General features: G+C 36.2%; 1 protein-coding gene across 1 annotated transcript in view; it reads right to left on the reverse strand.

Annotated features, from left to right (window-relative positions):
- The window catches only part of LOC124632742 (phosphatidylinositol 4-phosphate 3-kinase C2 domain-containing subunit alpha), a 37838-nt gene extending 24539 nt beyond the window's left edge, over positions 1-13299 (reverse strand). The window contains exons 1-11 of the mRNA XM_047167700.1: positions 12696-13299; positions 10877-11003; positions 5768-5893; positions 4599-5202; positions 4122-4263; positions 2564-2757; positions 2188-2278; positions 1738-1881; positions 1301-1389; positions 882-1119; positions 319-491 (exon numbers count right to left, since the gene is read on the reverse strand). Of these exons, the coding sequence (XP_047023656.1) occupies positions 319-491; positions 882-1119; positions 1301-1389; positions 1738-1881; positions 2188-2278; positions 2564-2757; positions 4122-4263; positions 4599-5202; positions 5768-5893; positions 10877-11003; positions 12696-12807 (2040 nt within the window). The 5' untranslated portion in view covers positions 12808-13299. The remainder of the gene's footprint in view (positions 1-318; positions 492-881; positions 1120-1300; positions 1390-1737; positions 1882-2187; positions 2279-2563; positions 2758-4121; positions 4264-4598; positions 5203-5767; positions 5894-10876; positions 11004-12695) is intronic.
- Positions 13300-13370: the final 71 nt, after the last annotated feature.

Genomic DNA, 13370 nt, shown 5'->3' on the forward strand with positions numbered 1-13370 from the left:
ACGCCGCCCGCCAGTGCACAGATCGCCTTGACGGCTTGGAACACGGCCTTAGACAAACTACCACCCAACACGGGTGAAACCACAGAAACAGCTAAATATGTATAAATAAAATATACCTAGTTATTCTCACCTGCGTAGTACAAGCCTGTGCAAAAGCGTTCAATGTATGAGTAACGTGTAATGTCTCGACGCCGCCCGCCAGTGCACAGATCGCCTTGACGGCTTGGAACACGGCCTTAGACAAACTACCACCCAACACGGGTGAAACCACAGAAACAGCTAAATATGTATAAATAAAATATACCTAGTTATTCTCACCTGCGTAGTACAAGCCTGTGCAAAAGCGTTCAATGTATGAGTAACGTGTAATGTCTCGACGCCGCCCGCCAGTGCACAGATCGCCTTGACGGCTTGGAACACGGCCTTGGGCGAGCAGCTGCCCTCCGCGCCCGTCACGCCCACCGCGCGGGATAACTCGCCTTCTAGGGTTTCTGAAGAGATAGGTAAATGTGTATATTAGACTTTTGACTGTTAAATACCGCAGGGATGAAGCCTCTTCTTGTACAGAGGCAAAACAGCTAAGTAACAGCTTGCACCAAATAACTTTGCATGTCTAAAGTTAACCCCAGACGAAAAAAGGGGGTGTTGTAAGTTTGATGTATCTGTCTATGGCACCTTAGCTCTCGAACGAATGAAGCCATTTCAATTTAGTTTTTCTTTGTATTAAAGTCTACTTATTTGCGAGTGTTCCAAGACATGTTTTCTTAAAATCAGTCGAGCCATTTAAAAGTTATTGTTCATCAATCATATGACTATTGCAAAGTCAATCGAAGCTACTCGACAAGATCTGTATGTATAAAACTATACTAAGTATAACTTACCTAACAATATAGACAAGTTATCAAACGACAGCTGTGGCGTAGCTCCGTGGCAGGGCAGTAAATCGTCAAGCGTGAGATGTGCATCCCTAGCGTCATCCCTCTCTGACCTCGCTAGTACATTGTCTTTGCCTTCCATTAGACATAGAGTCACGTCCTTTTCTAGACGAACACATTCCCTTATGTAGTCGTACTCGCTTAACGAACTGCCGGGCGTTAGGTATTCTTTTGCTCCCCATACCTGAAAGATAGGATATAAATATTGTAAAATACACTTTAGTAACATCATTTCAAAGAATGTATTTAAGAGATAAATATAATTTTACTGCCCATTCAAAATTATATTGATTGTTTATTATTATTTAAATAGAAAATAGATGTTTATATAGAGATATTGGAGAAAAATGGAATTAAGATCTTACCCGCAACATATATTCAGACATATCTTCTCTAATGTCCTCATCTAGAGAACACACTACAGTTAATATCACATGTTCCACTGTCGATTCCACTGAAAAACCAAAACGCATATATTAATCAACTTCAGAAGCGCCCACTTTAAATCACCATACATCTAAAATACGTCTTAATAACAGTTACATGTTCAACTTACACCAAAAACTAAATGAAAAATGTTAAACATCAATTTGATAACTAAGAAATAAGGTTGACATTTCACTAAAGCATAAAAAAAACTAAATGAAGTTTTCCTCATACCACCGAAGCCAAATACTAAAAAAGCAATATCAAGTCTTATAGCTTACAATAAGGTTTAATTTCACTTAGACGTTTTGACTTGAATATTAGGCAGTTACAAAATAGACTTTAACACCATACAATAAGGTTGAATATCGCTTACCATCAGAAGTAAATGTGATGGGTTCATCGGAATGGGCGTGGTGGACTAGAATCTTGATGCTGGTGTTCGGTGGGTATTTGCCGCCGGATCGGGCAGCTATCACATGCCCCGGGTTCGTTTTCTCGTCTGAATGGGTGAATCTTTCTGTGGAATAGTAAGAAAATAATTGAAAAACTAAATAAATAATAAAAAGTATTCGGTTGCTGTTTAAAGTAATTAAATCTTTTTCGTTTCTGTTTAAGCGCGGAATACCGGCTGGCGGCACAATGCGGAAGTCTCAATCAATTGTTGACTCTGTCCACATCGAAATAGAATTAAAAGTTAATAAATACAACTTCCGCAGCCAGTGACCAACTTCGATGTTTTCTAACACTTCAGGAAAAATAAATAAAACTTTTCAAAATTCTATTCTTGGTGATTTAAATTCAGTTTTTTTGAATTTATACTCACTTCTAACATCCAGGACCATTTTGAGGAAGGCTTTGTGCTCGCTATCGTAATTCCTTGATCTCGTTTTCACTATGCAGTCGTAAAGTTTGTTCTGAAAAACACAAAATGTACAATATAGCTTCATGATACATGAATATAATATTGAAACATGCAAAATCAAGTCTAGACTGGACATCAAATTGGAGTATATCAAAAGATTTCTTTAGAAACCCATTTAGTAATTTAAACAAAAATAAAACATAAATTTATTAATTTTACGACCAATTTCATAAACTATGTCAACAGCATAAATAAATGCATAATTTTTTACATAAAAATAATATAATTTTCTCTACAATCTACTTAAAATAGACTACGGTAGTAGTAGTAAACTTACGGTAGTAGATCTCAAAGCAACCGCCGGCACACTAGGTATAGACTTAGGCGGCGGAGAAGGTAACATTGTATCCTTCTTATTAATGGTAGCATAGACAGCCGCGTCTCGCATTTCCGTCTCCCCATACAAAAAGTCCAACGGGTCATACTCTTCATACACACTGCTTGAACATTCGCTTGAGGCTGCTGCATTTTCTGTGTTACAATTGAATTAAGAACATACTTTTTGTTTCATAAAAATAAATGGCAAAACAATAAATGATGGTGTTAAAAAAACATTTGAATATGGCAACGCACAACTCTTCAAATTCAAACTTCAAATTGATCGTCTCAAACACCAGTAAATAATAATGAAACCCATTTTTATATTTTTAAAATAATGTCCCAGATTATAGTTCGGCCATTCAGAGAATGCGTTCCTGACACGTCGCGATTGAACTGACTGAATTATAACATTCATTGATTATTGATATAATAATGTTGTTTTAATGCTCCTCAATTGTTAAAACGGTAAACAACCAGCAAAAATATTTTTATCGTAACTGCAACGCCATTGCAAAGTTACGTCGTCAGTTCAATCGCGACGTGTCAGGAACGCATTCTCTGAATGGCCGAACTATAGTAAAGAAAAACCCAAGCTTTTTGCCAAAAAAGATGGCCCAAAAAAGCACTGCAAAGCTTGACCCTTTTATTCTGGGCTTATCGCATAACCTCTAGCATAGTATAGTAAAAAAAACTTCGCCTCTTAAAAAAATACCTCGTTGAACAGGTTATATGCCTTGCCATGCTCACCCAAGACAATTTTTTTTTAAGGAAGTCACAATTTTTTTTTTTATAAAATAAAAAGTGCAACCTTGATAACCAACCATGATAGTCAGTGCTTAATTGAAAACATTCTTTCACACATTATTAGACACCATATAGACGAATGAAATGTAATGTTTAAAAAAAATGTGATATAAAGACACATATACAAACACACATATAATATTAAAAAAGATTTTAATCAACAAATGAATAAATGAATGGACTTAGAATTGAGACCGAAATGAATATGTAGTTATCGGCACGAATCTTGAGCTCTGACCTACATCTGCGCGACAGAAGTGATTTATTAGCAAAGAACCAATCCCGAGTGACGGCTATGACGCGATGCGCTGCGGGCCAATCACCGCTTTAGCCCGCCCCCGCGCCTCACTTCATACCACAAAAGGGACCCAATAAATTACTTCTGCGCAGGTGAAGGTCAGAGCCGCCGGTCATTCGTGCCGATAACTATACATTTGCAAAATATAAAATCGAGAACTTGTGTCTAGAACGAAATACCGTTGTGCTCATGTAAAATCGATTTTCTACTATATTACAAAATTTCAAATTCATGTAAATGAGGTCACTAATAAGCCAAAAAATACTTAGTTTTTTATAATATCAAAATATAAATTGGATCACTTTCATTGGCTATTGATTATTTTGATTCTACTTCCATATCATTTTGGCTTAAAAACTTACTTTTGTCTCGCTATAGCAATTCTAAGTCCTGAACGAATCAAACCACTCACCCGTATTATTTTTCTCAGTTAGTAGGGGATCAAACGCTTCTAGCACACTGACTCTTACGCTACCTTGTGCGCTGTTGCGACCGAAGTCGATAAGATTCATAGATTTCGGCAGGCTACCTACTGTGTCGTTTGACTCGTTCGACTGGAAAAATAAGAAGAAAAACAGTTTAACTAATATACCTTAACCCTTCTCTTAACACAAACGACAAATAGTATGCTAAAAACCACCTCAAAAACGGATCAGAAAAACGATACGATATGATATAAGTTGGTTAAAAATTAAAAAGTAATAAATAAAGTCAAATTGACTGTCTTTTGGAGTTAAACAGTAAAAGATTTGTTGGTTTTGTCACATTTTTTTACTAAATATGTTTTATTACTTTTAATGCAAATATGATAGTAATTATTGACGGACAACTGGAGTAGTTATCCAAAATCCTAAATAAATAATAATTTGGCTTCCATAAACGTACTCACCGCAATACTGACTTCCGACAACTTCCTCGAATAATTATTCTCCACAGTATCCTTCGTAGGTTCTGTCTTAACAGCTGTTTGACTCACGCCATTATTGTTCGCTGTACTATTAGCCTGCACTGATTGGTTCTGTGACGCAGCCGGGTATGTGTGCGTTTGGTTCAGCTGAGGGTACATTGATGTCACTGGCCTCGGAGGCCGCGAGATCATATTTGTTGTATTATAGTTATATGACGGGGTAGGAGGGTATGCATAAGGCGAAGGGGCAGCCATTCGCGTCTGACTGTATTGTACCGGGGGATACATCGGAGGGTTTATAGGGACGAAGGTTGGGGGCATTTCTGTAGGTACTGCCATTGGGGGTGGTGCGTAGTACGCGTAGTTTGGCATTGGCATGGGGGTTGGCATGGCTCCCGGTACCATGGGGGGCGGCATACCATAAGGGTTGGTTGGATATGGAGGCATGGGCGTGAACGGCTGTTGGTAGTTGTATGGATACTGCGGCGCGTAAGGGTACGGCGGTCGTTGGTTATAGGGCTGGTTGTTCATTGTGACTGATTGCTCCGTACTATTTAGTGATAGCTCTTCAGTCTGCTGACCTAACCTGGGAAATAAAGACCAAATTGTTAGGTATTACAATGTAACAACGGATGTACTTTCCAAAATTTTGTTTGAATATGAAATTGAAATTGAAGTATGATATCGCAAGTATTAGAACGTAATGACACAATAACGGTTGATGACTATTATGACTATAATTTTATTTCAAGCAAGTAATCTTGTGTAGTTTTATCAAACAATGAATATATCAATAACGCTATCGCATCAATATTGGACTAAAGGACATGATTGTACCGAAGCGTTATATGGATATAGTGCATTTGACTTGTTATGTTCATAAAATTCACAACAGAAGCGATATATTTTAAAGAATATTTCCACTTTTAGAATTACATACTAAAATTGCACATACACTTTCATTCTGGACTCCATAGCACAATAGTCAAATGTTCTAAAAACTATCTTCAGTCCAATTTTATATCCACATACAAAAACTGTTGACAAACACAACCAAACAAAACCAAATGATTCTCACTAACATCAATAAAAAGTCTAATTAATTCCACCACAATCAAATAAAACTAACGAGCAATTAATAGGATACTTACTTAGTGATCTGATCAATGTACTCCTTTAGCTTGACATGCGGTTCCTTCGGCGCATGTTTACTAGTAGGGCTTGAGAACGATATCAGGTCGCTACTGTCGTCCCTAGTTGGACTGGTTCCAGTTGATCTGACGGAATTAGACAGAAATATATGTGCATCAGTATTGTTGGCAGTGGCTTTGTAAACCTGGGTTGAGACGGTCTTCAGGTATGGTGATTTTTGTATATTGTTTTTAATTCTAGAACATGCTTTTTCTCGCGAAAGCGGGTGAGCCACACTTGGTGTGTGTAAATTGCGGATCATACCGTCAGTTGCACAAAGCTCCATTAAAGTAAAAGCTTCATTAAATCTATTGCTGACACTTTTTATCTTGTTGACAAGGAAAGAGTCAGCAATAGATTTAAAGAAGCTTTAACTTTAATGGAGCTTTGTGCAACTGACGGATTGTCGCCGAGTCCTGCAAAGATAATGCACATTCCATTCACATACACGCATGTACGGCTCACACGCGTTTGTGATATAAAACATCTGTTTTATTAGCTGGAAGGATTCGCTTGCATTTTAGCCTAGATCTAGGATATCTATCTCAATGTTTGTTTATATTTCAAGCAGTGCACGAAAGATCGATTTAGGTGTCAGGGGATTTAGGTTGATGAGTATGATCACAAATCAAATAATATTATAAAGTAAATTCTATGAATATTATCTGCTTTTTGATTAATTTAATATTGCTTTATCTTCATGATTCAGCTAAAAAATATGAGTCATCACAAAATAATTGAGATATAGTACTTAAAAAGTGTATTTGTAAACACAATTTGCTTAAGTTAATTTTCATACAAAATACACCATACAATTCCACTATTTATAATACTTCTGTTATCTGTATAATATTTAATGAGTTAAACATTATATTTTTTATCTCATAGTATGTCATTTTTCTCAGCCTCATGTACAGTCAAGGCTAAACAATGTAGGTAAGCCAGGAGATAAGTTATCATTTCAGCAATACTTTTTTAAAAATAAACATAAAAAACAGGAAAACATAAAGAATTTAATATTAGAGAATAATAAGCAAGATTGAAGTCTATGCTCACAGACAATATGTAGTCAGGCCCGCCGCTAGCTGTTTGTTCGCCCGCGTGCAAAACCGATTACGCCGCCCTACGACTACATATTATACTGGGTCTTGTCAAAAAATATATAAGGGGGGGGTCCAGGGGGTTCGGACCCCCCCGCCCATTCATATCCATCTTACTTTTCCAACAGAAAAAAATATGTGCAATCATTACCCAAGTGGCCCCTATGTATTGAAAGATTGTGATTAATGGGTAGGTACCAACATAATGTATATCAAAGTGCTTAGAACAGATTATGGGTAACTTAAACTAACGAACTTAAATATCTGTAGCAATGTTTAATTTCAGTAAAATATGTTATTAATGGTTTTTGGTGGGTTTCCCGTTGAAAAAGTCAACGCATGAGGCATAGTTCATATGTAAGGATGCGCGAGCGAAGCGAGCGCGAAATTTTTTTAGTCTAAGGACACAAAACAAATAAAAACCACTGTAAATTAACAAAGCAAAGTCAAAAAGTAAGATATGCACAGAAATGAAGTGGAAATGTACATGAAGCCGCGAGCGAAGCGAGCGCGATTTTTTCCTTAGAGTTTTCATGAAGTAAACATATCATAAAAAGCCAAAGTGAACAAAAAGCTATAACGGACGTGAGCGAAAAATGATTTTTCAGAATTGAATGCCTCAACAATTAAACAAAGATAAATTGCGATCAGTGCCGGTTTTTACTCTACCAGCGCCCTAGGCGAGATTTCTACGGCGCCCTACAACCGCAATTCAAACTCATACGGAAAACAGAGACGCATGTAGTTACCGATTGCGCGAGCGAAGCGAGCGCGAATATTTTTTTTATAGTTAACAAGTCGAAGCAAAAATTACGTAAAATGTAGCCCAATCGTACATAAGTTATTGCTGGTTGATGAAGGCTTATGTTTAACTGATCACCAGATATAGTAACAAATAGCAGACTAAAATAGTAAATGATCACCAAAATGAAACTCGCATTTTAATGTAAAACTATCACTAAAGTTTTAACACTTTGCTATCCTATTTAAGTGAAATTACTCCAAAATAAATCATGCGTAAGCCAAAAATAGTAAACGATCACCAAAATTAAACCACCATTTTAAAGTAAGATTACAACCAAAGTTTTTAAATTCTGCTATCCTATTTAAGCAAAATGAGTCCAAATAAATCATTGTTATCCCAAAAGTAGTAAATGATCACCAAAAGTAGTAAATGATCATCAAAATTATACCAGCGTTTTAATGTAAAATGATAATCAAAGTTTTTACATCTTGCTATCCTGTTTAAGTAAACTGACTCCAAAAAAATAAGTTCGGCCTGATACAATAAATGTAATAACATTATGGGGACCCTTTTCCTGCACTAGGGTGGAAAATTGTCTATTGCATGCCTCTAAACAGTGCGATAAGAGTGTGTCTTCGAGGGAGTGTATTGAGAAACACATTCTTCTTCTTCTTTCTCCTGCCCTGTTCTCAATTTTACTTGGGGTCGGCGCAATATGTCATTTTCTTCCATTTTCCCCTGTCACTCGTCATACTGACACTCACGCATGCATTGCAAGCCGGACACATAACTTAATATGGCATCATAATATTTTATTTGGTAATAAGCCTACATTTTATGGCAATCACAGTGACTTATTTAGCCAAAAATAATACATTAATTTGGTCGTCAAGAGTTGGTGATCATTTACTAAATTTGGTGGTCGAATACAATTTAAAGTGAAGTCGTGACTAAAATAGCTGGTACTATTACATTTTTAGACTTTATTTTTCTGGTGTTCAGTAGATATTTCTGGTTACAAAACTTAGGGTATCAAAGCATTTTATGGTGGTCATTATATTTGTTCCCGTTGATGAATGCAAAAATACTGGAACATGTCTTCTGATTGCGCGAGCGAAGCGAGCGCGAAATTTTTGTTATATTTTAGAACTCAAAACAAAAATTACTTAAAATTTTGCCCAAATGTACATAACTCTTTGTTGATGATGGCGCCTATGTATTAAAATTTTGGGACTTAAAGTAGTACCGTAAATAAGAAAGTTCATATGGAAACTAGAAGTTACTTTCTTATTAATAAAAGAACTTAAAAACGACGCTCCCTTTTTGTTAGGGTAGACTAAAAAAATCTTGAAAAATAAAAACAACTGTAAAGTGAAGGAAGCCCGAAAATGTTTGAGTTTTGGATCACTAAAAGTCCTAAACATATATAATAAAAAGCGACTGTGAAGTGAAGAAGCCGCAAGCGAAGGGAGCGCGAATTTTTTTGAGTATTGGGACATTAAAAGTAGCTATATGTGATAAAAAATTGAAGCGTTTAAGTAAAGAAACCGTGAGCGAAGCGAGCGCGAAAATTTTTGAGTTTTGGGACATAAAATTAGTGTTTCTTCGAGAATTTCTCAAATTTAACGCGGAATTAAACACAAATTCGCTTCGGCGCCCCTGAGCCCGCGGCGCCCGGGTTATTCGCGCACGCTGCACCATAGGTTAAGATGGCCCTGATGCTATCCATTCATTTGGGTACAGTTCTTGTAAGTTGCAATCTTTGATGAAATTTAAAACAAAAATAGGAGTAACATTCTGATCAAGGATTGGTTGGGGGCGCCTGCGGCGCCCCTTATATCCGGCGCCCTGGACCGTAGCCCAACCGCGCCCTACCCTAAAATCGATACTGATTGCGAGCGCAGCGAGCGCGAATTTTTTTGGGGATGCAAAGGATGAACCCGTCAAAATTGATAGGGGACGACCAAAGCGAGGGCGGCTTTTTCTGAAATTTTATTGCTAATCTACTCATCTATTTTTAGTAAAAATATGTTTATTAGGTAATTATAGTTTAATTGTGCCGTATGGGTTAATTTTGCCGCCCCCTAATTAGTGCCGCCCAGGGCATTTGCCCCCCTGCTCTCTCCCCCCACGCTACGCTAATGGTTGATCTTAAATCTTTTTAAATAATTTTTAATTTTGAAAATGATCAACAGATGTAACTGAAACCGGCAGTGTAAGTTATATTCTTAGCGCTATTGCTGTGTTCGGAAATATTGAAATCAAATAATTGGTAAAAAGATATTGTATTTTTTTAATATTACGTGATAGGTCGCTCGATTTGCCGCCCCCTAGGACGTGCCGCCCGCGTGCGGTGCACGCGCTGCACGCCCGCTTACGGCGGGCCTGTATGTAGTATTGATAAAACTGCCTAAACACACTTCTAACACTTTTGAATTCTTGTTATAATTTCGTTTACTATTGCTTATCTTAATCTCTTTAATCATTAAAAAAAACTTGTCATTCATATTCAATTCACCAAACACATTAACAAAACATAAATTCATGGTTTGTAGCCATTACTGTCTTGTAAGATAACATAAGCAGGTGAATAATCTACATTCTTGTTTATGCAAAACCATAATCTAATATTACCATATCTAATAATCATTCAAAGATTTTATCAAAAACATAAGATTTTAATCGCACTCTTGCTGAAAAACAAATTAATTCCGAATTCAGAAAGTAGAAATATTGTAAACATTACTTAGTAATATCTACTTTCCAATATTCACAGTAACTAAACATAAGTTCATGACACAAAAGTGTGTTGTCATTATAAAGTTTACAAGTTGATGCAATACTGAACATTTCTTATGTGATAATTAAAAACAACACCACATAGAGAGCCTTCACCAATACATACAAAAAGTTTGTTGACAACCCTAGTAATTTCTAGAATCCCTGGGCATTGACTAAAATCTAGCGATGACCTGATTTTATAAATCATTATTAGTGACAATGATTATAATATACATATAAGTGGAACAAATATTATGGTATCAATGTTTTATCTGACGAAAGGGAACTTTGTATGTAAATAACACACTTATGTGTGTCTTTACATGCATAAGCTCAAGAGTGCTCCATAGTACTGTAGGCACCAAATCGTACAAAGACAAGTATAGCATTCACATTCTTAAGATAACTTATATCTCATCATCTATAACTTAATGTTTATGTACCTGGGACCATCAGAGATAGAGGTGCGTCCTCGTGGCGACTTGCGTGGTGGCGGCGGCAAGGCAGGTGGCGGGCCGTCGGTCTCCTCGCGGCGTCGACCGCTAACACTGGCCACCTCGCGAACATTATCTATACAGTATCAATTTGATAAGCCAATCACCAATGATATGGGTGTATAGATAGATAAGCAGGTGAAAGGGACAGATGTTGCTATGTTTAAATTAAATCTATTTACTAAATAAATTACAATAAATTGTTCTTAAATAATAATTCTTGTTTGTCAATAGTTGTTACATGGTACATGCACATATAATGTACAATCTTTGTATTCTTTGTTATCACAATTCAACATAATCAGTGCCCCATTTACTTATAAGGTTATTGACCTTCCACTTCCCTTCTGATTGATGTACTTACAGACATTTTGCTGAACAACAATGCTTATTAATTTTTCTTGTTTACACTGCGTCAATTGATCTCGTTGTGCCAATAAAAGGTCAGTTAGTCACTTCAATTGCAGTATTTGGTAGCTTTGTGCATTGATAAATGCTATTGTTATAAAGACTATGCTTTTGAAAGTAAGTTTCTTGCCATATTTCTAACGTCAAACTAGAAAAGTTCATTTAAAACTGATTTATTGTATCTGCATCCACAAATTTAGGTTCAGTATAAATTAAATATTTTCCATGTTATTATATTTATGGTCATTCCTACTATGAGTACCACCCTTAAAATTGGCAATTTGTTGTTGAACAGGACTGATAAGTAAATGGGTCCAATCTCTTCCTGTTTTATTTTAATAGTACAAAGTACATCAGAACTTTAAAGGTTATTTTACTGTAAAGAAAGTTATGATAAATAGATACCGTTTTTTTTTTACAAAAGGCAGGGGAAGTCTTCGACTAAAATCTGAGGAACAAGTGTGCCAATATGGCCTATACAACTCCCACAGTTCATCATCATCATCATCCTCCGAGCCTTTTTCCCAACTATGTTGGGGTCGGCTTCCAGTCTAACCGGATTCAGCTGAGTGCTAGTGCTTTACAAGAAGCGACTGCTTATCTGACCTCCTCAACCCAGTTACCCGGGCAACACAATATCACCCCACACACGCCACCACAGTTATCACCCGCTAATACTTAAAAATGGTCTTCTACGTAGCAAATCATGCAATATTCCATGTCAAAAAAGTTTTTCAAGAACTGTAATACATTAGTAATTAATATTGCAAATGAACTAATATTCAATGGTACAGGATTATTAACCTATAAAATGCCATTGAATTGAAATGTTATATTACTACGGTTAACTTTATTATCATAACAAATAGCAGATGTTTTGCTATAGCAGTACTGAAGCAATTTATTAATTACATTCAACTATTCATTTGTTTCTATAGGCATTTTTGCAAGTTTTAACTGTAACTAATGGGTACTGTTTGCATAATTGTTACTTATATTTTAATGCTAAATAAAGTTAGATCTATTAACGAATAAAACTGATACTTTGTACAATTATTTCTGTTTGCTACAAGGAAGCAGACAGATTTACTGTGTAATTATAATGGAATAGTCACATTCAAACTATCAACCTCAAAGTATATTTAACAGAAACTGTATTGTTATTATCATAAGGTTTTGCACCGCTTTTATTAACCTCCTTGCATTGAAATGAGGCATTCACGTAGGCGGTTATGAAATACTAAAGCACGAATCTAAATTACGTTATCACTAACACAACACATGAAAGGTAGCTGAGAAATTTAACAGAGGCCTTGGATCATCAGTAATCTTGTGGAGTAAACAAAGTTACGTCAATTACCTGAGCTAGATAGTGCCTTCTGTCTACGGAACTGATCTAGAGCCAGACTTTCTAAACTTAAAGCCTGGGCCTTCTCCAAATCCGCTTGGAACTGAAGATCGTAGTCTGACATTATCGGACTTCCTTCAATATGTATCTACAACATTCACAAAACGAGCGTGGGAATTAAAACAATAATACCACTGTTTAGCGATGAGCACATAACACTACACAAAAACTTTAGATCCAAACAACACAAAGTAGGCATATGAGCGGCTTGCATTATATCCCGCTTTGTCTTACCAAAGGAAACTGCCCGATAACACTCTATTTGCTTAATTTTCACTACATAATACAATTTTGGATGAATCTCGGCTTGATTTTATTTTATTATTTTACTGGGTCAATTCAATTTGTATGCATCATTAGAAATGTACTACGACCAATTTAAAAAGATACCCTTTTACAAGTTTGACAGTTGTGCTGGCCTGTTTCCGAGAGAAAACGAAAGAGAAGATGTAAAAGTGTAACGCTTCTATATTCGGCTGCTTAATAATGGTGACGTTACTATTTTCAATCGCATGTAGGTATCTGAATTAACTAAACGTAACACAGTTAATCGACTAAAATACTACCCAACGCCCCAAAAATAATATTTGTAAAGCTAATAAGCATCCTCACAAAAAAATGATAAAA

The sequence above is a fragment of the Helicoverpa zea genome, chromosome 8 (genome assembly GCF_022581195.2).
Source record: "Helicoverpa zea isolate HzStark_Cry1AcR chromosome 8, ilHelZeax1.1, whole genome shotgun sequence".
Taxonomy (NCBI): domain Eukaryota; kingdom Metazoa; phylum Arthropoda; class Insecta; order Lepidoptera; family Noctuidae; genus Helicoverpa; species Helicoverpa zea.